At 50.3% G+C, this 24509-nt stretch overlaps 1 protein-coding gene across 2 annotated transcripts in view; it reads left to right on the top strand.

Moving 5' to 3' along the window:
• Window positions 1-24509, top strand: part of Nos1 (nitric oxide synthase 1) — a 163790-nt gene that overhangs the window by 97945 nt on the left and 41336 nt on the right. For both annotated transcript variants that reach the window (XM_087903768.1, XM_087903767.1), the window contains exons 4-14: window positions 7104-7232; window positions 8665-8810; window positions 9259-9421; window positions 10418-10509; window positions 12686-12827; window positions 15592-15731; window positions 17138-17312; window positions 19943-20044; window positions 21571-21765; window positions 22280-22365; window positions 23388-23532. In XM_087903768.1, coding sequence (XP_087759894.1) covers window positions 7104-7232; window positions 8665-8810; window positions 9259-9421; window positions 10418-10509; window positions 12686-12827; window positions 15592-15731; window positions 17138-17312; window positions 19943-20044; window positions 21571-21765; window positions 22280-22365; window positions 23388-23532 — 1515 coding nt within the window. The remainder of the gene's footprint in view (window positions 1-7103; window positions 7233-8664; window positions 8811-9258; window positions 9422-10417; window positions 10510-12685; window positions 12828-15591; window positions 15732-17137; window positions 17313-19942; window positions 20045-21570; window positions 21766-22279; window positions 22366-23387; window positions 23533-24509) is intronic.

Raw genomic sequence — 24509 nt, 5'->3', positions numbered from 1 at the left:
CCCCTCTTTCATCGGCATCCTGTCTGTCACCCCGATCTGTGACCTGTGTCTCTTGGGGACACATAGCCAACCCTGTCACCTGTGCCTAGTTGAACAGACACTGGGGCTCTCCGACCCTGTTCTGTCGGTGAGGACTGGAGAGCTGGTGGAGACGCTCTGGGCTGGGCCCTTCTGGGCACTAAGTAGGCATTTGCAAGAGATACTCAAAACCAGCTGAAACTGAGCGTGGCCACATCTCTGGAGGAGCTCAGGGCTGCCGTTTCTCCATCAGATATTTGCCTTGACTTCCGGAAGCATCTGTCCCAAGGCAAGCTAGCACGAACACTTCAGCGATCATTGCCCTGGGTCTCACTCAGGGTCATTGTCACTCTGGGTCTCAGAGACTTCTGTCCCCACATGACCCGCATAGTCCACCCAGCTGTCCCTAGGAGAGGCCACAGGCTGTGTTCTGGCTGGCATCTCTTGATGTCAGTGGGCCCCTCCCTCCCTGAGATCTACCTCTGTCTGACCTCTTGAGCATGGAGATGAACCCCTCTGGTTGACCCCACCTTGCTTGGGTCAACTCACCCATGTTGAATCCCACTGCCCTTCAGAAGCAGGCCCTTCAAAACCATGCATTCCAGAAACTTCTTCTGAACAGGGCCTTCTATCCACAGCGGTGAGTGACAGAATACAGTCTCTGCCAATGCCTTCCTCCCTCTACCTAAGCGGTCCGTTTGGTGACCCCTGGTCTTTATAGGTCCCTTATTCAAAAGAGTGTCACCAGCTCTGAGGAATTAGCTCCTTCATAAAATGCTTGCTGCCCAAGCATGAGAACCTAAGTTCAAATCTCCAGCGTCCATGTAAAAAACCAGGCAACAGAGTATACACCTATACCTCAGTACTGGGGAGTCAGAGAGAGAATTCCTAGAGCTCACTGGCCAGCCAGTCTGACCAAGTGGCAAGTTCCATGTTCAATGAGAGATCCTGTCTCAAGAAATAAGGTGGAAGACACCCAATAGGGAACTCTGGACACCACACGCATGTGTACAAACAGGTAGAGATACAACACACATGCACACGCATATACACTTATGTGTACATGCATACACATACCCCACATGCACACAAAGACACCAAGTCCTGCTGTGTGGGGGTCAGAGCCAGGGTGGAGCCAGGAAATGGGGTTTGAATGCCCTAGACCAATGTTTGGGTTCAGCCCTGTGGGAACTTCCACATATTCTGTTAACGGTTTGTTTCCATAGCAAGTGTGCTCAATGCAGACTGTCCCACCTCGGAAGGCCATGGCATTTGATGGGGAACCAAGCAGAATTCTCTGAATGTTGACTCACTGTGTGGCTCACTGTCAAAACCCTTTTCCCATAACCTTAGCCCAGGCCAAGCTACCCACCCCTGCCCCAGCTGATAGTTGAGACCATCCCCTTCACTTTCCAACAGAGATCCTGACAGCTCTAGAGAGCCCTCCCTTCATTCTTCTCCCAAGACATTTGAAACATGTGTTTAGCAAGTTCACATGCAGGAGACCTAGTAGAAACCAGCCACAGGTATTTATAGGGTTCATTATTAAAATTAATGTCTCAGGCACATAACCATTCTGGTGTGGTTCAGGGTTATCGAGGAACATGCAACTATCCAGAAGTCTCTCCATGATGGGGTCAATGTCAATTTTCTAGCTTTTGGGGGTTACATGTCCAGGTACACGTGTGTGGGGGTTCATATGTGTGCAGGTGCACGTGTGTGGGGTGCATACGTGTGCAGGTGCACGTGTGTGGGGGTACATACATGTGCAGGTATACATGTGTGGGGTGCATACGTGTGCAAGTGCACGTGTGTGGATGAATACGCACGTGTATTTATGTGAACACGAGGTCAGAGGTCAATGCCCTGTGTCACCCTCGATCATTCTCCATTTTTTCTCTTAAGAAATTCCAGGCACATATGCAATGCATTTTGATCATATCCATCCTGCATGCCCCTCCTTCCAGCCTCCTCACCGTCCCTACCCCAGCATACCCTTTGTCCCCCTCCCAATTTCATGTCTTTTTGTGGTTTTATATTTTTATAACCCACTAATCCAGTTAGTACTGTCTGTAGTACATGGTTCATGCCCCAGTGGGTGACTCCAGTTGATTTTCTGAGCCAGGGTGTCTCACTAAACCTGTTTTGACTGGACCAACTGGCCCGAGTGCCGCCGAGATCCCCCTGTCCTCTGACCCAATGCTAGGGTTTCAAGCACTAAGTTGTGACAGCTGACTTCTGGGTGGGGGAGCGTCTGCCGCCGAATTCCCCTTTTCTACATAATGTCAGCCATGTTAAATCAAGGACTACAAAGTGACTACATTGTAACTTGTTACCCTGTCTTCAGCTGAGGTATTGTATCATTCCTTTCCGGATTACTGTGACAAACTACCCAGCAAAAGCAACATAGGGAAGGTGCTGGGGATCTGAACGCAGGTCCTCGGGCTTACACAGCTCGCTCTCCAGAACCCGAGCCATCCCTCCCCCGCTCACAGTCTAGTTTAAGGGCCTCTTTAAACTCGGGGTCTGAACCACCTCCTCTCTCCCACTAGAAAAGGTCTGCTTCCCAGGTACTCCTCCTCTTCCCCACCCCCACAGACAAGAACATGGTACAACAGTGAGAGGAAATTAAAGCGTGCGGTTGCCAGTATCATAGGGTCCCTGTAGGGGCTGGGTCACTTTGGACCCAATGCTTTGCACATACCCCACAAAAATCATTCCCCAGGTCCTAAGCACAATTGGCTCCATCCTCCAAGCAACAATTTGCTCATGGCAAGGATGCTGCACTACCAGGGACCATAACTGGCTTAGGCTGACTCTCCTGAAGAAGTCCCCACAGGTTGGGGCAGGCGTTGCCTAGGGTTGCAGGAAGATCACAGGAGGCGGCGTCTAGCCCCTGTGGTGTGATGGCCTGCTGCCCGGCTTGGCCCTGGCTTGCTGTCCTCATTTCAGGACAAGTCCAGAAGAGGCAGGTTGATGTGGGGCTGACACAGAGCGGCCATGGCTGGTGCCAACAGGGACGAACGGAGATGCTGGCTGACTCTGCGCAAGCTTGGGCTCAGCTCCAGGGCTCACTCATCCAGGCTGCATAACCCAATCCTGACAACCTGGTGCTTTGTGTCAGTTATGACACAGGGAACCAAAAGTCACAAGAGCCTTCATGGTCACAAGACTTTCCTCTCTGGGTGGGGGAGCGTCTGCCGCCGAATTCCCCTTTTCTACATAATGTCAGCCATGTTAAATCAAGGACTACGAAGTGACTACATTGTAACTTGTTACCCTGTCTTCAGCTGAGGTATTGTATCATTCCTTTCCGGATTACTGTGACAAACTACCCAGCAAAAGCAACATAGGGAAGGGGGGTTCTTTCTGGCTCACAGTCTGAGGGGAGAGGGGAAAGCATGGCCGCAGGAGCCTGAGCTAGCTGGTTACAGTCATTGTACACAGTCAGAAGGCAGGGGGGGGAGGGGCTGGGGTTCAGCTCACTTCTCTGTATTCAGTTCCAAGACCCCAGGTCATAGGACTGCGAGACTCACAGTTGCGGGTGAGTCTTCTCACCTCAACTAACTTGATCAGGAACCTCTCCTACTGACATGCCCAGAAGCCTGTCTCCATGGTGATTCTAGATCCTCTCAAATGACAGCCAACATGAGCCACCACGGTCACATTCAGACGTACTGGGCTTTGGGACATTGCTATAAGAATTGACGGGACAAGTCTATTGGGAACACACAGGTCCTTGACCCTGCTCTGACATCTTCCTGCCTGTCATATGAGGTTCTTGCTTCCTACCTCAAATACTTCCTCCCTCCAGCCCCCACATTCTTCCCCATGCTTCTCAGAGTCTGGTAGCGTCTCATCAAGTTTTCAGGACATCTAAGGCCCTAACAGGAAGCCACCAGGCTGACTTCTCACACCCCAGATGCTCCGCGGTTCCTCCTGTGCACCGTGTTCATCCCAGCTCCCTTTTCCAGTCCCACGTCCAGACCTGCTTTCCAGCTGTGCCCCCACCACACTGTTGAGAAAGCATCTTCAAGACTCTCAGCCTTCCCTTCCTCCCTCCCACGATCCTTGAAATCCTTAGCGTTTCAGTTTTGCGGTGGTGAGAAAGCAATATTTATTCTGTAAAAATTGTACTTGAGGTTCTGCAGTAATATACAGCCCAATCGCTGTAGCTCCCTCTCCGTGAGAAACCACAGGGAGGCACCCAGTACTTCACAGTGAGCTTCCCTGCTGAGCCGGGATGCCCCACGGGTTAGGTGTCATATGAATTTTCTTCTTAGGACACTTTCACTTTACAACAGGTCTGTCAGGCTGTGACCCCGTGAAAAGTCTAGGCACCTCTGTTAATAGCCCCTGGCTTCCATCAAGCAACTCACTCAGCAGCTTCATGGTTCACTGTCCCCCCACCCCTCCCCAAAATCAAGACCTGACCAGAGTCCTTGCCTATGCATTTAGGTCACTTGACGGTTTCAAGGATGCTAAGAGCAAACAAACAAGGAAGTCAGACATGGTGCCTGTGACTCGGACTCGCTGTGGCTTACACTTGGAGAACTGGGGAGGGGTGGACCTGTGGGACTCGCTGGCTGGCTAGCGACAATAGAAAATCCTGTCTCACAATAAGAGTGGATGGTGCCTGAGATAACACCCAAGGTTGTCTTCTGCCCTACACACACACACACACACACACACACACACATGCATACACACGTGCACACACACACACACACACGTACAGAGGCACGTGTACACGTACAGAGGCACAAAAGACCCCCGGCAGGCTATGATAAGTGTTCTACAGATGTTTAACGTGTGGTAAGGGTCGCTGGAAAGCAGAGCACACAGGGCTATTTCCTAGAAATTCTGGAAAGACCTCCAACCCAATGGCATTTGAGCAAAATAGGCCAGTGGCAAAATTGGAGACCTCTTTGGGAACTCTCCAGTCTCTGTTTCCGTCATAATTATAACATAATTGACGCTACCATGTACAAGAAGCCCTGAACGGGTCAGGCCTGATGGCAGAAGCCCATAACTCCAGCTACTCAGGAGGCTGAGGCAGGATAACAAGTTCGGGGTCAGCCTGGGCTACACAGTAAGTGCAAAGCCTGTCTGGAAAAGTTAACAGAATTGCTTCAAAGGCTGGGGATGGAGCTCAGTGGGAACACTTCCCTACGTGTGTATGAAGGCCTGGGTTCAGTCCCAGCCCCTTGCAAGAGAAACAGGCAACAGGGTAAGCAGTGAAAACCTCACCCATGAAACCTGACCTTTCTATCTGTTCCGTGAAACACAAAATACTCTTCTTATTTGGGTTGTTATATTAAACCATGTAAAAATGGGGAAAGGGCTCTCCAGAAACACAAGCATGCATTGGCTGAGCCCACAGGCCACAGAGCCCAGACCCCTGCCTCAGGATAGTCAGTGAGCCATCCCTGCTCCCCAGTGGCAGGGTTAGCACTGTCGCCTGTGTGGGGGCCCTCAGCCTCCATGGAGCCTGAGTGCCTAGGTGCTTCTCTTGGGCTTCTACAAATCCCTCAGCGGAGTGAGTCTGTGGGCATCCAGCTAGAGCAGGTGTCCCCCCATCGGGACGCTTCCATCCTCCTACAGCAGACACTCAGGAAGGAAAGGACAGGTGTGGCTGCCACCTCAGTCTACATGCGCCAACCCCAGCTTCGCGGTCCTGAACGTGCTGATCTGCATTTTGAGCAGAGACTTTGGTTCCCACTCAGAAAAGCCAATTGTGTCCTGTATGCAGGGCCCCCGTTTGCTACACTCCATCTTCTCATTTATCTCCTCCCCATCATCCAGTGTCACTGATGGCTAATTAAAACCTCAAAGCCAGGTGCAGCAGGCCCAGCAAGGCATCTGTCTGGTGTGCTATCCAGGAGCTCCCATTGGTCCGTTATCTTGTTTCTCTGCTGCCTGGTAGCAAGGGCTAGAGGCCATGGGCCAGCCACACCCTACGCCTTATCCTCATTCCCGCCACCGTCCAAACCTCTGCCCTCCGGTCACGATGGGGACACTGTGTCCACGGCTCCCTCTTGGATTCCTGCTGTCACTCAGTCTCCATGGTGCCCACTGATGAAAGCAGCCCAGAGCAACGCTAGACTCATTGTTGAGCGACACCCAGTTCTGAGGGAGGAAAGCAGAGCTGGTCTTCAAAGACCCAGGCTGTCAGCTCCATCATATAACTGTCCTCCTGTCTCAGCACTTCCAAGCTTGTGAACCATGGACTTGACCTTTAACCTCCCCATCCCTCTTCTCCCCTTCACATCACCATGCCTGGGTTTTTCACACGGGTTCCAGGAATCAAACTTAGGTCTGTGTTCCTGGTGAGGCAGTTGAAGCAGCACCCACCAAGCCCCTGGTCCTTTAACTCAGCAAGTTCACCCTGACCGCAGGCCCTTCCTTGTGCTCACCTTTCTCCTTCCCCTCCCTTCCTTTACGTTCTCATTCCACCGCAATAAACAGGCACACCATTTTTGTGCCTGTTTATTCTTTCTCTCCTGTTTCAGGAGGCTGAGGTCACCGATGTTCACTGGGTGTGTTTGGCCGTGAGTTCTGAGTTAAGATAAAACAGGGCTGTGAGACCTTGTGAGTTAGAACTTGCACTTGCGTGAGTCACACAGCTCAGACCCACTCCCTCCCTGGCTTGTCTTTCACATGGGGGTGTCCCCACCAAACAAATGACCCGGTCTCTACAGCTATGAGGACTGGAACCATTCAAAGGTCCTCTCGGTCATTTATTCATTCCACAAACGTTCACCGGGTCTCTAGGAAGCATTCTGGGCATTAGAACGTAGAGTCCCTCCTAGATACTCTTGACTGTGGCAGACACTGAAGCAATCACTTGTGACCTCTTGCCTTCTACCCCAGGACTGAATCCATAGCTTTTTCCCATGCCATGATGTGTCTTTTGCAAAGGCAAAGCTGTTGGTGTCTGGGAATCTCACACCTGGCACCCGGGGAAAGCGTCTCTCTGTGAAGGCAGTGGGTGACCTAAAAAGAGCAAAGCCTATAAGTCCCAGACGAGACATCACGGCCCCTCCAGGCCCTGTTTCGTGTATCACTTTCCTTCTCCTTCACAGCCCCCCACCTCTGGAAAACAGTCCCCCACCAAGAATGGCAGCCCTTCCAGGTGCCCCCGCTTCCTCAAGGTCAAGAACTGGGAGACAGATGTGGTCCTCACTGACACTCTGCACCTCAAGAGTACATTGGTGAGTGTTGGGAGAAGGGGGAGGGGTATCTGTGGGGGAAGGATCCTGTGCGTGGCAATGTCAGCAACACTGCCTGCAGCCCACTCCATCAGAGGCCAGAATCCCTGCCCACATAGCAACAGCCAGGGGCTCTGCAGTCATGGCCTCACACCTCCCTGGACGCTCTACCGATGGGTTTTTCTGCGTGAGCACCTTGCTCCCAGCAGAAGGTAAGGGTCCTCACACGTCCTTCATCTCTGACAGTGTGATCACAGATGGGCACTGAACCAGCCTTTGCTTGCTTCGCTCCGTGGTCTCTGTCCTTTACCACATTCTTAATGCTCAACACTCCAACCCATTGCCTTTCATTTTTGTTTTTTAAAAAAAAATGAGTCTCTTGAAGGAGTGTTGTATTTGTTGGCTAGGGCAACGTAATAAGCAGGCCTCAAACTCAATAGCTAAAAGCAACTGCTATGTATTGCTTTTTGTAAATGCACAGCATAGCCAGATGGCTAACAGATTTAACCAGGAAGTGACTGGTTTTGATGGGGTCTATCTCACGCACCTTCGGGCACCCTAGAAGACTGCATAAAGCTCTGGGTTTAAGTGCCAGAGCACAGGTGGTGTGATGGTGTGTGACTATAGTCTCTACACTCAGGAAGCAGAGGCAGCAGGTTGGAAATTCAAAGGTCATCTTTGTCCTCGGGCATATAAAGACCTCGTCTCAGTGATAATAATAATGATAATGATAATAATAATAATAGTAATAATAATACCTGTGACAACAATGATGAGATGATGTTGACAATGACAATGTCATTATTAGTTCTCTTTGATCAAATTGAATAAAAAAGATTTTATTTTTTATTCAATAAATGGAAATGGGTGCACTTTTAGCACTTGAGAGGTGAAGGCAGAAAGTTGAAAACTTAAGGCCAACCTCAGGTGCATAGTGAATTCAAGATCAACCAGCCTGGGCTATCTGAGATGCCGTCTCAAAACCAAAAACATAGATGATAGATAGAGATATGATAGGTAGGTAGGTAGATAGAGATATGATAGGTAGGTAGGTAGGTAGATAGATAGATAGATAGATAGATAGATAGATAGATAGATAGATAGATAGATAATGATAGGTAGATAGCTGATAGATGGGTAGAAGATTGACAGAGGATACAGGTAGAGATGTCAGAGGCACACAAACACGAGGTTGTTGCACCAGTGGCTGTGGGCCCCAGTGGCAGAGCCCCTTCCCTGACTGACCAGTGCAAACACCTTGGGCAGCTTAAAACAAGGCCACTACTCCTTGAGGGCTTTGACCAATCATGTCCAGCAAAAATTGGAAACTGGCTTAGGAGATCCCTTTGGAATGGAAGGTTGAGTCAACCTGACTGTGAGTCCCCAGTCCTGGTCCTCAGTCCAGACACTCACTCACCTCCTTCTTGGCTCCCAGGAAACGGGGTGCACAGAGCACATCTGCATGGGCTCTATCATGTTACCATCCCAGCACACTCGGAAGCCAGAAGAAGTCCGCACAAAGGACCAGCTCTTTCCGCTAGCCAAAGAATTTCTCGACCAATACTACTCGTCCATTAAAAGGCAAGTACAGGGGCCTAGGCAGTTGGACCGGTGGGAGAAATGCTCCTCACTTAAGTGTGAGGACCTGAGTTCGGATCCCCAGCACTCTGTGAACACAGGGCCTATTGGAATGTGCCTGCAACTCCACTGCTGGGGGAGTAGACAGACAGATCCCCAGAGCTCACTGGACGGCCAACCTTGCAAAATCAATGAGCTCCAGGTTCAATGCCTCAAAAAGTAAGAAGGAGAGAGATTGAGAATTCACTGTTTCCCACCTCATGAAGGCATAAAGACTCTTTAACCTGTTAGTAGCACAGAGATATGAGTGTTTAACACACACGCACACACACACACAGAGAGGGAGAGAGAGAGACAGACAGACAGACAGACAGACAGACGGACAGACAGAGAGAACACTTCCAAGCCGTCACACTGTGGCCCTCTCCCTGCCCTTTCCCCGCTCCCTCAGGTTTGGCTCCAAGGCGCACATGGACAGGCTGGAGGAGGTGAACAAGGAGATTGAAAGCACCAGCACCTACCAGCTCAAGGATACGGAGCTCATCTATGGCGCCAAGCATGCCTGGCGGAATGCCTCTCGATGTGTGGGCAGGATCCAGTGGTCCAAGCTGCAGGTAGGTGGTGACACTCGGACGCCTGGAAGACCCTCTGGAAGGGAACAAGCCAAGGGGGCAGATGGAGTTTCAAAAGAGATCCAGTCTAGTGGAGACCCATCAGAACACTGTTCTTCATTGGAGGAAATCACCATGCCTCCTGGGAGAATTCAGGCTGTCCTGTTTGCCAAAGTCCCCACCACTCCCTTCTGCTGTCTCTTTTCCTGAAGGCCCAATACTCCCTTTCTCGTGCACCTGCCTGAAGGTGTTCACTTCTGCGCCCCTAGTTTGAGTCTGTCCTAGAGAGCGGTTTAATGTTACAAGTAGACTGGTTTGTCGGATCAAGGCTTTCTGTTCGAAGGACTGTGTTAGCGTGTATCATGCATACTGACGGCTTCATTACGGCGGTCACTTACATAATGTATTTCGATCATGTTCATTTCCCCACTACCTTCTCTTGTTATCTTCCTGTTCTACTTCTAGGTCTTATATTTTATTTTCATGTTCTGTGGCCCCACTGATTTGATTTGGGCTTCTGGCAAGAGCTGGGGTGTGGGGTTACTCACTAAAGCATGGTCAGCTTTCCGGTGCTACGTCACCAGAGGAAGTGAGAAGCCATCGCTTACCAGCAGCTCCTCAGGGCAGGGCAGGGTCTCGTGAGCTCCCACCTCTATCCTCAGATCTAGATTATTTGATTTTTTTTTTTTTGCTTGTTTTTAAACTCCTGGTGAGCCCACAGGAAATACAACCAGCCCCAAACAGCTTGCTCCGTTCTTCACCATCTAGTCATGTGACCCCCCCACACACATACTTTTGGGGACATTTCCTCAGTTATTGGCATAGAAAAAGCAAATTGCAGTACAAAATTATACAGCCTGGACCTCAAGAATAGGGGGGGCTGGCTACCCAAAAGGGGGGCAATGGCAGTGAGTTCACGGTCCCCTAGAAAGGAAGTCTGCCCTGGACCTGCCAGGGAGAGGGGAGGCAGCCAGCAATCCCACCATGCACTTTCCACAGGTGTTCGATGCCAGAGACTGCACCACAGCGCATGGCATGTTCAACTACATCTGTAACCACGTCAAGTATGCCACCAACAAGGGGAACCTCAGGTGAGTCGTCCCGCCGGGTGGGATGGAGCAGGTGATGACCCTGCCGTGTGGAGTCCTAGTTCTGGATGTGGCTGAGCTGCCAAGGGGAAAGGCTGTCCCCTCCAGCTGGCAGAAATACCCTGGTATTCTTATCCCCTGCCCCTCCTCCGTTGGAGAGAACAACAAAACTGAGAGTCACACTGGGCTGTCCTTCTGTGCCACCCACAGAGAGGTCAGGAAACCAGTTAGAATTCCTAGAAAGAAAAAATAAATAAATAAGCTCCCCTTTCCAAGTAGAGCCAGCTCTCACAGCATCCCAACCTGCTCTGCCTGTGGCCACCTCACATTCCGCAGGACACTGTGCCTTCCTGTTCTGCCCCATTTAGCTCCACCTTGGACTCCTGGACCAATACAAAGGACATAATCTACACGAGCCAGCTGAGCCAGGGAGGTGCCTCAGTCTGTGATTTCCACCCTGGCCTCAGCTCCTTCCTCACAGATGAGGCCCATCCACAGCTGGCTGCACTTGTCAACCCTGTCCGTGACATCTGTTCCTCCACTGCTGAGAATCAGTCCTGCCTCAGAATACCCAAGGCTCTCTCATGGATATTCCCACAAACCCCTATCTGCCCTGAGCACATACAAAGAGGGCTTGTCTACCTCAGGAATGGATTTCCTTGGGGCCCGAGCCACCGCTTGAGACAGAAATAATATGTATGAGAGTAATTCATATTTAGGACTCTTTGCTAAGTAACATCACCCTGAGAAAAATGTCAAAGAACTTCCCAGCAAGTGGCTAGAGAGGATGTTCAATTGGGGAGGTGCGTGCTGCACCAGTTTAGGGGTCTGAGTTCAAATTCAGGACCTGTGCTTTAAAAAGGCAGGTGTAGTGGCATGTGCTTGCAATCCCAGTGCTGGGGAAGTGAAGATGGGGAATTCCCACAACCTGCTGCCAGCCAGCCTAACACAGTCAGTGAGCTTCACGGTGGTCGAGGGACCTTGTCTCAAAAAAGCAGGACGGGCCTCTGGCCTTCGTGTACATGCATGTACACATGGCACCTACACACACACACACAGAGAGAGAGAGAGAGAGAGAGAGAGAGAGAGAGAGAGAGAGAACTTTCCAGTATATTCTGAACCCTGAATGATGGCAGGTCTTGCCAAGGCTAAGCCCTCAAGTTGCTTAGGGGCTATCCTGGTGGCTTCCAAAGGACACTGTGAGCCAGCAAGAGGAGGGGTCACCCATGCTCAGCAGTACACCTCTGCTGTGTTCAATGATCTACTTTGGGGAGAGGGATTTCATTGAGAACAAATTAAACTAATCACTTAGGATCATTTCCTTAAGATTTCAATCTTGGGTCTAAAAGCTATGAGACAGACGTAGGAGGATGTCCAGCGTGAGCCAAAAGAGTTGGTGCCTGTGTGGGTGACTCCCAGCGCAGGCCTTCAAACTGCCCTCAGGTAGCTCCAGTCAAGCAGACAGGAGGTGTGGCCAGGCTCCTCATCTCCCTCCATCTCAGCTCCCACATGGAAAATGACTATCACACCCTCCTCACACGGTGTGCCTCGGCCGTTTACAAACATACGTGCACGCAAACAGGCTCTGCCTGGTGGTCCCCTGTAGACATAGCCATGTGTCTTTGTGCCAGAGGGAAGGCTTGTCTCCCAGGTGTGGCGGAGATTTTCCCTAAGAGATGCGAACACCAGCTTCGGCTCCGTGAATCGCCCAGACTCTAACCTCATTCTCCGGCGTCCGTGACATGATGACCTGGGTAGCAAACACTGCATCCCCTTGTCTGGAGAATAAGGCCTGCAAAATGTGCTCATTAGCAGGGTCCCGTGGACTCCATCCCAGATGCTGCTTGTGGAAATAGAATCTAGTGCAGCCTTGGATGTGGGTCTGTGACCGCAGAGAGGATTTCAGATGAAGGGTGGACCATGACGTTCAGTCAGGAGGGCTTATGCCCTGCGGTGTGTGTGGCACACACCTCTCGATCTAGCCCTCGGGAGACTGAGGCAAGAGGATCATAACTTCAAGGCCAGGATGTGTGTTTCCTGCCCTCCACCTTGCACAGACTGTGGGTTTTGTTGTGGAGCTGGTAACTCAACTCCCTGGCACAGCTGGGGACCTGAGCAAAGCCGATACCCAAAGGGCGAATGCCATCCTGCTGACTCGTATCCTCTCCCCTCTCCCAAGGTCGGCCATCACTATATTCCCCCAGAGGACAGACGGCAAACATGACTTCCGAGTGTGGAACTCACAGCTCATCCGCTATGCTGGCTACAAGCAACCAGATGGCTCTACCTTGGGGGACCCTGCGAATGTGCAGTTTACAGAGGTGAGCTCCGAGGCGCCATGCCCATCTCTGGTGCTGGTGGGACTCTCGGTTCCCCCTGTGCTTTTTCCACATTAACAATCTGATCCCGGAGGGGTCGACCAGCAAGGAGCACAGAACCCACTCCTCAGACCTGCTCTGGCACGAGACCACCCTCAACCTCATCCTTCCGGTGCCGTTGCAGTCACTTGGCCGTTTTCATGGCACAACCCTTCCAATGAGAGCTCTGTCCCCTTTCAGAGTCGCATAGAGTCTTGCCAGTGCCGAGGGTCTTATCCTGAACTAGTAAATGAATGAACCCTAGGTCTCCCAGCCTCCCACCAGGAGAAATGTGGTCCAGGGAATCCACGTCCCTGGCCGCCTTCCTGAACTGACATACATGGCTCTTTCATGTGTCGATCAGTAGTTTGAACCAGGCGGTGGTGGTGCACGCCTTTAAACCCAGCACTTGGGAGGCAGAGGCCCCTGTGAGCTTGAGGCCAGCCTGGTCTACAGAGTGAGTTCCAGGACAGCCAGGGTTACACAGAGAAACCCTGTCTAGAAGAAAAATAAAAGAGTTGTCAATCCTTTCTGGTGTGGGCTTGACTCTCCTAGGGTCAATGTATACCACAATGCTGGGGACCAAAGTCGACAAAAGCTACCCAGAGAACCAAGACTGCCCATCTCCCTTCCCAGGGTCCCTTCCATGCGGACATATTGGCAAGCAGCTCAGGGAAGAGGCACTACCAAATAGACCCCCTTTTCTCAGCACCGCCACCACACACACCCTGATTTTCTCCCCACCCCTGTGTGCTGACTTCATATGCAAAAGGCTTTTCTCATTGAAATATGATCATCCTGAGAACTGGTTGTAACCAGGGCAACCAGGAGCCGCACCTGTGCACTCAGAGCCTGGGCCAGACTCCCCAGACTCCGTTCTACTTGGCTGAGCGCTAACTGCCAAGCGTGTACTTGGCTGACCTTGGCTCCTGCTTAGCTGAACAGGATCGTGTGCCCCCATCTTCTTCCTTATCTGTGTCCAGAACCATCCCTGACCAGAATGTGTCCTTTTGAAGCCAAGATGTAAACTTTTGTTTCCACTCACACCACACACAGGAACATCCCGAACCTGGCCAGATTGTTATATGGAGTCCTTCATGTCCCTGATGGTGGTCTGTACATGCTACACAGCTGGCCCCAACCAAGAGATCTCCAAAATGACCTCTCCAGAAAAACAGAGAAATGGCTCACTAACAATCTTATATTGAGGATATTTTTGAATTTATAGTAGCAGTGTAGAGCAAATTAGCATATGGATAAATTAGAAAACTTAATCGATTAAATATATTTAATTTTACTGCTAAATGCCATATTTAAATATACTCACTTTAACAATTTTGTCAGCCTTTGTGCTTCCTGGTGGTGACACCTGTACTTCCCAGCACTCTGGATACTGAGTTGGAAGGGTTGTGAGTTTGAGGCCAGTGAGACTCTGTCTCTAAACAAAAACAGGGCTGATGAGGTGGCTCAGTAGGTGAAGGGTTTGCCACACAGGCTTGCATCCCCGCGCCCACATAAAAAAGTTGGACCCAGTGACACATACCTGTAATGCCAGCACAGAAGAGCCGGAGACAGGAGGGTCCTGCTTGTTGACTGCTCTGTATTCAGCGGCCATATCTAGTGGTGGCTCAGTCTCAGCACTCAGGAGGCAGAGGCAGGCGGATCTCTGGGTTCAAAGCCAGCCTGGTCTACAGAGTGAGTTCTAGGACAGTCAGGGCTACATAGTGAGACCTTCAAGGCAGGAGAGATGGCTCTTTTGTTAACAGTGGCTCTTCCATAGGACCCTGGTTCAATCCCCAGCACCCCAATGGCAGCTTACACCTGTCTGCAACTCCAGTTCAAAGAAATCTAATACCTTTTCCTGGCCTCCAAATGTGACAGGGATGACCTGGAACACAGGCATACACCCAAGCAAGACACCTACACACATGAAATAATAATAACATTTTTTTAAAAGACCCTCTCAAAACAAGGTTGAAAGGTTACACACATAAACGTACACAATGGACACACACCATGGAGAGAGAAAAACTTAAAATAAAAATCAAATAATAGAAATGTATACCATTAGTAAATTAATACTGATACTTAATGTACTTTATTATATTCTGTAAACATAGACTTAATATATTCAGTAAATGAACAAATGTCATTTAATTTTAGTGTCAAATGTCTCATTAAAAATCTTAATCCATTGTTAATTAATTATTATTCATGTGAGGTACATTGTTGGAGCTAAAATTCACCATTTAAAATGAGAATGCTAATGCAATGAGCCTCACTTCTTGGGTTTTTCTTCTTAATGAGCTTCCAGAACACTGTAACTCCCGTGTCTCGCTGTGCCCGTGTCTCGCTGTGCATGTGTTTTCTACAGTGAGCCACGGCACCGGAGATCTCCTTTGTATCTTGCGGCACTTAACACCACACATAAAAGCTAGCCCGTGGGAAATGCCAGGGTTAGTCAGACTCAGCCCTCACCCCCTCGGTGTGCACAGCCGGCACGGGAGACCCTTTCTGGAAAACACTGACCTGTGTGCCCAGGAGAAGTTGCCCTGGTTCTGTGATGAGGTCAGACTGAGCTTGTAAAGGAGGCTTTGACTTGGGTTTTGCTTTGCTTTCTTCAACTCCTCTCATAACCGAGAGACCCCGCAGAGCTTGCTTCAGCCCGTGTGCCTGCTGTGTTGGGAGGGGCAGGGGCAGAGATGTGACGGGGGGACTCTGTTCCTAGATCTGTATTCAGCAGGGCTGGAAAGCCCCGAGAGGCCGCTTCGATGTCCTGCCGCTCCTGCTCCAGGCCAATGGCAATGACCCCGAGCTTTTCCAGCTCCCCCCAGAGCTGGTGCTGGAAGTGCCCATCAGGCACCCCAAGTAAGAGGAACTGCCCTGGGAGTGGGGTGGTTCGCCGATGACCTCCTCTGTCCGTCTCCTGCCCCACCCCCACCCCAGACTTTCCCCCAGCCGCAATAACAGAAAGAGGGTCCTGGGTCCCCCCCCTGGCTATCAGGCAAGGAGACAAGGGGTCCTTCTGAGCCAGCCTGAGCCATCAGATGCATCTACTCCTAAGTGACTCCGTGACCTGCCCTTTGCCCAGCCCTTGGGGTCTTACTACGGACACAGGCATTCAGTTGAAGAAGCTGCACACCAGTGACTGACCCTGAGTGAACTAAGTTCAGGCAGGAGACCAAGGTCAGAGAAGCAGGTAGCATGCGCAATTTAAGAGTAAAGGATGCGTTGGGTTGGTGAGATCCGGATCATCTCTGGTAACGGAGCCTGACTTCTTTAGTTTGATCCCAGAGCCCACACAGTGGAGGACAGACCTGACTCCTGTAAGCTGTCCTCTAGAGCATGCGCCTGCACACATGCACACCGCACGCACCCATACAAATAAATGTCATTATAAAATGAATGAAGGAAAGTCACCATGAGGTGCCAGACTGGGGCCAAGCCCAAGGGAGGTTGCTAAGAAACTTAAGTAATGTGCAAGATCGTAAAAAGCAAGTTAATTATTTTTAATTTATGGTGAACTATATCTCAACTTTTAAAATAAAAACAGACTTCAGCTCAGCCCTGACATGAAGGTGTTATGACCGGTGAGTCACCAAGAGGGAGCCTGTCTATTTAAGGAGGACTTTTTGTTTATTTTTTTTAAAGTGTGGATTCATTTAAAATTCCCCATGCACAAATAACAATGCTGTTCTTGTTGACTAAGTCTCTGGAGGACCTGCCATGTCACACCTGGCACTGGTACCCCACCTGCCTGGACTGAAATCTTCCGTGGACAGGGAACACCCGTCCTGGGGAACCTGATACGTTGGAACACAACCAGATGCCTAGATGCACTTGGCTTAACATTCATTTCTGGGCCCGGTCGATCCACTTTGCAGTCCTCATTCCGTCCAGCCGTGGCACTAGCTTAGGGGTGTGTCTCTGCCTCTATAGTTTGTGTCAAAGAGGAGAGGACCTCAGAGAAACAATCCCTGAAATGCTCAATTCTGTAAAAGAACAGCAATGGAGACGTGTGAGGTCACCTGGACCCAGCTGGACATTGGGAAGGTTTCCCAGTATGAGAAATATTAAGCTTAGAATCAAACATAGATTTTAAAGGTGAAGGCACTAGAAAGAGGAAGTTTTGGGGAGAAGGAGCTGTCAATAATCAGGTTTTATGCATGGTCCTAGAAGGTACTGAGCCTGGATTATCCCCAACCTGAGGCTGCTGCACCCCTGTTCTCGGGAGATACTGCTGCGTGTTGAGAGGGGCCATCTGCTCTCTGCAGGTTTGACTGGTTTAAAGACCTGGGGCTCAAATGGTATGGCCTCCCTGCTGTGTCCAACATGCTTCTGGAGATTGGGGGCCTGGAGTTCAGCGCCTGTCCCTTCAGCGGCTGGTACATGGGCACGGAGATCGGCGTCCGCGACTACTGCGACAACTCTCGCTACAACATCCTGGAGGTGAGGTCCCTCGGTGTGGGAGCCGCAGACACTGCTCCGCGGCTTTGGGGCTGGGAGACTGGATCGAGCTGGGACAGAACTACCGTCCTGGGGAATCTTCTAGAAATGCCAGCAGTGCTTGTGTCTTTCCTAGCTGTGGCTGCCGTCGCAAATGGCGCAGCCACCACCACAGCGTATGCTTTGCAGGCGGCTTGCACATGGCGCCTTCCCTTGACGCATCCACAGAGGATTCCCTGGACCCCTTCAGCTAGGAATAGCGGCAGATGGGCAGAGAGGTGATGACTTAGTTGGTGACGTGCTTCCCACCCAAAGCATGAGAACCCAAGGACTCACATTTTAAAATCCAGGCTTGGGAGTGGGTGCCTATAGCCCTGAGACCAGGGAAGTAGAAACAGATGGGACCCACTGGCCAGATAGCCTAGCCTACTTGGTAAGTTCCAGGTCACTGTGAGAGCGTGCCTCAGAAGACAGGATAGATGACCCTTGAAGAACAACAGTGGTACCTGAGGCTGCTCTCTGGCCTCCACATGGACATACATCCATGTGCACCCACACACATGTATGTACATGTATATACCCATACATGTGCAGACATGCGCACACACACATGTATGCACATGTATATACCCATACATGTGCAGACATGTGCACACACACACATGTATGCACATGTATATACCCATACATGTGCAGACATGTGCACACACACATGTATGCACATGTATATACCCATACATGTGCAGACATGCGCGCACACACACACACACACACACACACACAAACCTTGATGCTTGAGTCCCATACATAAAATGCTGTGGTATTTGCACTGAGCCATCTGTGTAGTTGAACCTTCTGCAGCTGGACATAGGATTTTAAACACAGGGCAGATACTGTATAAACGGCTGTCACTCTACAGATCAAGGAACGGTGACAGGGAAATGGCTTCACAAGCTTTTTTACAGATGAAATTCTTTTGAATATTTTATAGTCCAGTATGGTCTGACCATTCTGTTAACAGTCCTGACCAGTGTTAAGGGCTGGCTGAAAAAGCCATGCACGGTGTGTATGTTCGGGAAGCACTGGGGCTCTTGGTTAATCGAGTTTGTTTGGCTTTGTTTTTCTGTTTGCTTCTATGATGCTGGGGGTTGAACCCAGGTCCTTGAGCACGCTTGGCAAGTTCTCTACCACTGAGATAAAGCTCCAGTCCTATCTTGTACTTTTCGTTGTATTTTAGTTATCAGCAAAGGTCCTAACAACAATTTGCAACAGTTGACCTTGTTTCTGGAGAGGTTACAGAGGAACTGAGAAACAAGGCTGGGCTTGGATCCCACAGTCTATCAGTGAAGAGTCACGGTTGGAACTCAGAGTTGAGCACTAGGTTTGTGGTGTTAAAACCCTCTTGCATCTCCAGGCATGGTGGCCCACGCCTGAGATTCCGTACTTAGGAGGTAGAATCTAGAGGATCAGGAGTTCAGGGCTATCCTTAGCTACATGGCAAGTACCAGGCCAGCCTGGGCTACATGAGACCCTGTCTCGAAAACACGAAAACAAAGCAGTATTCATGGTGCCGCCTTGGAAAGAAGTTGTCAGAAGCCGTCAGCCTTGTGGGGACCTGGAGAGTTTCATGGCACCAGGCCCAGTCCACAGAACTCTTATGCTATTGGTCTGGGGTATGGACTTGTGTATCAGCGTTTTCTTAAAGCTCCTAAGGAGAATCCACTAGATGAACACCAGTATGTACAAGACTCTGGCAAGAAAGAAGAAAATTACACACTAGTCCACATCCTAGCTCAACTAACATCTACAAGTTTGGTTTTGTTTTTTCAAATCAAAAAGGGCATATTTCAACGATTTTTATGCTTTTAAAGAAAGTAATGCTGCACAGTGCCCAGGTGTGTGTGGCCTCCTGTTTCAGAAACTCACCAGGACGTTAGCTGTGTGTAGATAAAGCAGGAGCCCTTGGCTTTCTGCAGAAGTGTTCCCTGATTCTCATCCAGGCTAAACCGAAAGGCTTCACCTCGGACAGTGAATTGATAAGTCTGCTTTCTGCTCTCCGAGACACCTCATGACTTAAGTGAGAGGCTCTGCCACCCCGGCCCTTCAATCCCAGCTGCTGGGAACACTGTCAGCCGGGCTGAGGAGCAATTTACCCCAGTTGAGGGATGGTGGCATCTGAGCGTAGTAATGAGACCGGGGCTCCCACCAGCGACTGGCCTTGACAAAGGGAGGAAAAACATGACTTTAATTAAGGGATCTGCCTCGAGCCTCTGCCACTGTGTCCAGGATGTTCGTTTATGTTATGTCAAATACTAATACCGGGACGTATTTCTTTCAAGTTATTTTGCTAGAGTTGTCATTGACTTAGAGAGCTGCTGGCTCCTGGCGTTCTGGGTCTCGAGCGTTAGGCATTAACACAGTATCCTCCATTGATTGGCACATGAGTTTGGTGGCTGTAGGGCCAAGCATGTCTCTTTAGTCACCACCTGGGTTGTCAATAGCAAATCTCTGGAACTTGTGAGCGAGTCAGCCCATGAGTGGGTTAATTGTAATTAGGAACTCCACTCACAGCAGCTGTCTTTGAAAGCCAGCATTAGCCAGGCTGTGAGTCTACGCTTTCCTCACCCTTCCAGGAAGTAGCCAAGAAGATGAACTTGGACATGAGGAAGACGTCCTCTCTGTGGAAGGACCAGGCGTTGGTGGAGATCAACATTGCTGTTCTGTACAGCTTCCAGGTACCCTAGGGCTCACCGCCAAGCTCAAGCCTCAAAGGAGAGAGGGGGAAAAGGGACTTTCTAGACGTCAAGTGTTCCGCCAACAAGATTCACCTCTGGAAGCCAGAGACACGGCCCAGCCAATGTAGTAAAGCGCTGGCCTCACAGGCATGAGGTCCTAGAATCAACCCCAGAACCTACGTAGAGAGTCAGATGGAGGGGACAGATATTCAGAATCCCAGCAATGCTGAAACCAGAGACAGAGACAGGCGGGTCCCTGGCTCCTCACTGGTTATCCAGACTAGACCAACTTGGTGAAGTTCCAGGCCAATGAGAGACAAGAGACTCTGCCTCAAATAGACACCTGAAAAATAACACCCAAAGTTCCTCTCTGATCTCCACACACGTACGCACATGCACCTTCCTATATGCTTGAATACATATACACCAAAAAAAAATCACTTTTAGGGACTCCCATCTGTTAGTGTGGCCTACTTCCTGTCCACATGCCTTCCTGTCTTACGGGCCTTGACAGGGTAAGACATTTGCTACAGGGAGGGGGGAAGGACCCTAGACTTGACACTCCCCACTCTGCAGCTTGGCGGTAGTGTCTCCAGACTGTGCCGCCGTCTCTTAGAGACTTGGACATCCACATCATAGGGACGACGCCCAACTTCACTCTCAGCCACAAAACTCCCTGCCCTGCACAAGGGGTTTTCCATGGATGGGAAGTATGCCACCAGAACGTGGGGCTTGTGAGCACAGGGTGGGCATTGTGGACAGACATGAAGTGAGATCTCAGTGTCCACTCCCAGAACTTGAGGTCAGCCCTGCCCTGAGAATGCCAGTCAGTGGCCTCGGTCTGAGTAGACAGAGGACAACATGTTCATTCAGACCTTGGATGGAATAGAGCAGGCACCGCACCTCACAGAGCATCATGGTGCAGAGATCCGTGGGGGGAGGGAGCAGGGGGGGCAAGAGGCTGCTTCCCAGGGAGAATTAAGGAGCTATGGAAAATATCAGAACTCAGCCCCTGGTGGAAACACTCGGGACATAAGAGAGATGAGGGAAGGAATGGAGTCAGGGCAGTATGTCTTCGACAACTTGTGAATCCGTGCCCGCCAGCCCCAGCCTGTGCCAGACACTGGTCCACCCACCTCCGTGCTGGCTCATCCCTTTGATCTCTAGTCAGCTCAAACTTGCTCCTTAAAACTAAGTTGAGAAGATTTTATTTCACTAGATAAATAGTTACAGAGGATAATAAAACAGGAGATAAGTACACAGACGTAAGAAAAACAAAACAAAGCCCTGAGAGTCTAGCTCCCGCCCCTGGTTAAAGGAAGGAGGGAGGGAAGATGGACCAGGTTGACAAGCAGGCCTTGGAAGCACACCAGCGCCAAGTAGAACCTTCGTCATGCGCTTAACTTAAATTAGACTGAAAGAACTAAGACTCACCCCAGGGCTGTCCTTGGCAGACTCTTCGGGAAGGTACCTGAACATCTCACCTTCTCTTCATTCCTGACTCCTTGTCCCTTCTCCTCCCGCAGAGTGACAAGGTGACCATTGTTGACCATCACTCTGCCACCGAGTCCTTCATTAAACACATGGAAAATGAATACCGCTGCAGAGGGGGCTGCCCTGCCGACTGGGTGTGGATTGTGCCCCCCATGTCGGGCAGCATCACCCCTGTCTTCCACCAGGAGATGCTCAACTATCGACTCACCCCATCCTTCGAATACCAGGTCCTGCCCCGCACTGCTCTGGGTTCGCCTCTGCCCTGAGGCCCACCCTGCCCAGGGGCCAAGTTTTCCCAACCCACGGGAGTCCATCTCTATCAGGGTCAGTGCTGTGGTCACAGGTGCACCCTGTAGCCTGAGAGACTTACAGAGACAGGAAATGACTGTACAGGAAGAGAACGTGCATATCCAGGGAGAGTTCAGTTGGACATGGGGTGCAGGGTGGGGGGACACCTAGAATCTAGCGCTCAGGAGACTGAAGCAGAAGGATGACAGTTTGTGGCCAGCTTGGGCTGCATAGCCAGACCCTATCTCAAACAGAGTCTGGAGGGACGTGGGCTGAGTGGGACGGGCTCATGGGGCAATGCGGAGAGGCTGAACACATTCCTTTACACAGGGACGTCTGTGGCTCTCCCTGACTGGGGCTTAGGGTTGGGCAGCCGTAGCTGCTCTGGGCATCTTCAGGTGGGATGGCTGAATTTCCTCACGCTGTGACTGGTGCCGTTGCTTCTCTTCCCAGCCTGACCCATGGAACACGCATGTGTGGAAGGGTACCAATGGGACCCCCACGAAGCGGCGAGCGATTGGCTTCAAGAAACTGGCAGAGTGAGTTCCCTATACTGGGAGATGGACGTATCTGTTCACCAGCTGCCCAGAGCTAGGCAGGTGCTGTAGCCTGTGCCAGCACAGTAGTGGGTACTTCCATCTTATCACCACCATTACACACACACACACACACACATACATGCATACATACACATACACACACATACAAGCATACATACACACACATACACACACACAAACATACACACGCACACATACATACACACATATACACACGTACACACATACACATGCATACATGCATACATACACATACACACACATACTCACGCATACAAGCATACATACACACGCACACATACATACACACATATACACACGTACACACACATACACATGCACACATTCACACACACACACGGGTTGGAGGATATAGGTGAGATAGACTGAGCTACATAACAAGAACCTATTTGTTGGTTTTTTTGTTGTTGTTGTTGGTGGTGGTGGTGGTGTGGGGAGTTGTTTTTGTTTAGTTTTTTGAGACAAGTTTTCTCAGTGTAGCCCTAGCTGTCCTGGAACTTGCTCTGTAGACCAGGTTCGCCTCAAACTCAGAGATCTGCCTGCCTCTGCCTCCCAAGTGCTGGAACTAAAAACATACGCGACCACTGCCTGGCAAGACCCTGTCTTTTTAAAAAAAAATTTAATTACTAATAATTATTGATAATAGTAATAATAATAATGTTTAACTGAGCCAAAAGGAAGATCGGGAGACTATGGACCGTGAAGGAATCCCTTTTGACACAGGGTCCAGCTGGCATATATGGTTGGTGTATGTCACCAAGATGGTTTAATAGAGTCAACAACTGTCTGTCATCCAACAGCAGCCACGTTGCCAACCTTGGACCTCACAACTTGGACCTCTGATCTGGGGGAATAATTCATAAGCCAATGTGGTCCCTGAATTCTGGGATGTTGTGTGTCTCTGGGGTCCCTACATCCCATTCTAACATCCTGTGTCCTTTCCCTGTCCCCCATTTCTCTCTCCACCTGCCCCCTTGAAGAGCCGTCAAGTTCTCAGCCAAGCTGATGGGGCAGGCCATGGCCAAGAGGGTCAAAGCAACCATTCTCTATGCCACAGAGACAGGCAAATCGCAAGCCTACGCCAAGACCCTGTGCGAGATTTTCAAGCACGCCTTTGACGCCAAGGTGAGCAAGGACTAGTAGAAGCTGCCTGGACCCTCACAGTAAATAACGTGTGTATTTGCATACATACCAAGCATAGATACGTCTCCCATGGATCCTAGAAGAGTCCAGTCCACAGGAAACCCCCATCTCTAGAGCAAAATGTTAGTGGGTTGACGAGAGTCCACCCTGCTAGGGATCTGTGTGAGAAACCTCAATAGTTACAGCTCCATGCATAGATCAGGACTTCCTAGAGCTCCAAATCTATGAACACCCATTATAACTGGGGAAATTATGAGATATACATATTTCCCGAACATATCTGACCCAAACAAGATCCCTGGTTCTCATGAGGTATCTGGGGAGAGTGGGGTTCCTTAGAAAGGTGGAGAGATGCGTCGGTAATGCTAAAATGCAGGTGATAGCCCTCTCCCTGCAACGTGCTCCTCAGCCTCAGGGGGCTCAGGTCCTTCCAGGTACTGGAGGAAGGATTAGAGAAAAGACTGGACAAACCTGTTCAGGTGCTGCCAGGTCACACCCAGTCTAACTGTGGTCAGGACTCCAAGGTCACAAAATATCTGGGGGCATAGGGTTTGGCACATGGCTCAGTCAGTAAAGTGTTTGCCATCCAACCATGACCATTGGAGTTTGAGTGCCAAGAGCCCAAATGTAAATGCCAGGTGTGTGGTGGGTAGCCTGCAGCCCTAGCACATGGGAGGTGAGATGGGAATTTCCCCAGAGCAAGCTGGCTGGTTAGAACAGACCAATCAGTGATCTCTGGGCTCAGCTGAGAGACCCTGGCTCAGAAAAGGAAGTGGAGAGCAATGTGGAAAGACACCCAAAGTCAACCTCTGACCTTCCCATGTACATGCTCAAACATATGAACTCACACACATTCACACTACACACACGCATGCACTCACACATACACACAAGGGGAAAAAACGTTCAGGGATCTTTATAAAGATCTACTCCATTGGACCAGAGCCTGGGTTCCCATA

The sequence above is a fragment of the Myodes glareolus genome, chromosome 2 (assembly GCF_982192425.1).
Source record: "Myodes glareolus chromosome 2, mMyoGla1.1, whole genome shotgun sequence".
In the NCBI taxonomy this organism is placed as follows: Eukaryota; Metazoa; Chordata; class Mammalia; order Rodentia; family Cricetidae; genus Myodes; species Myodes glareolus.
Note: the sequence above shows the minus strand (reverse complement) of the source record. Positions and strands in the feature narration are given on the sequence as shown.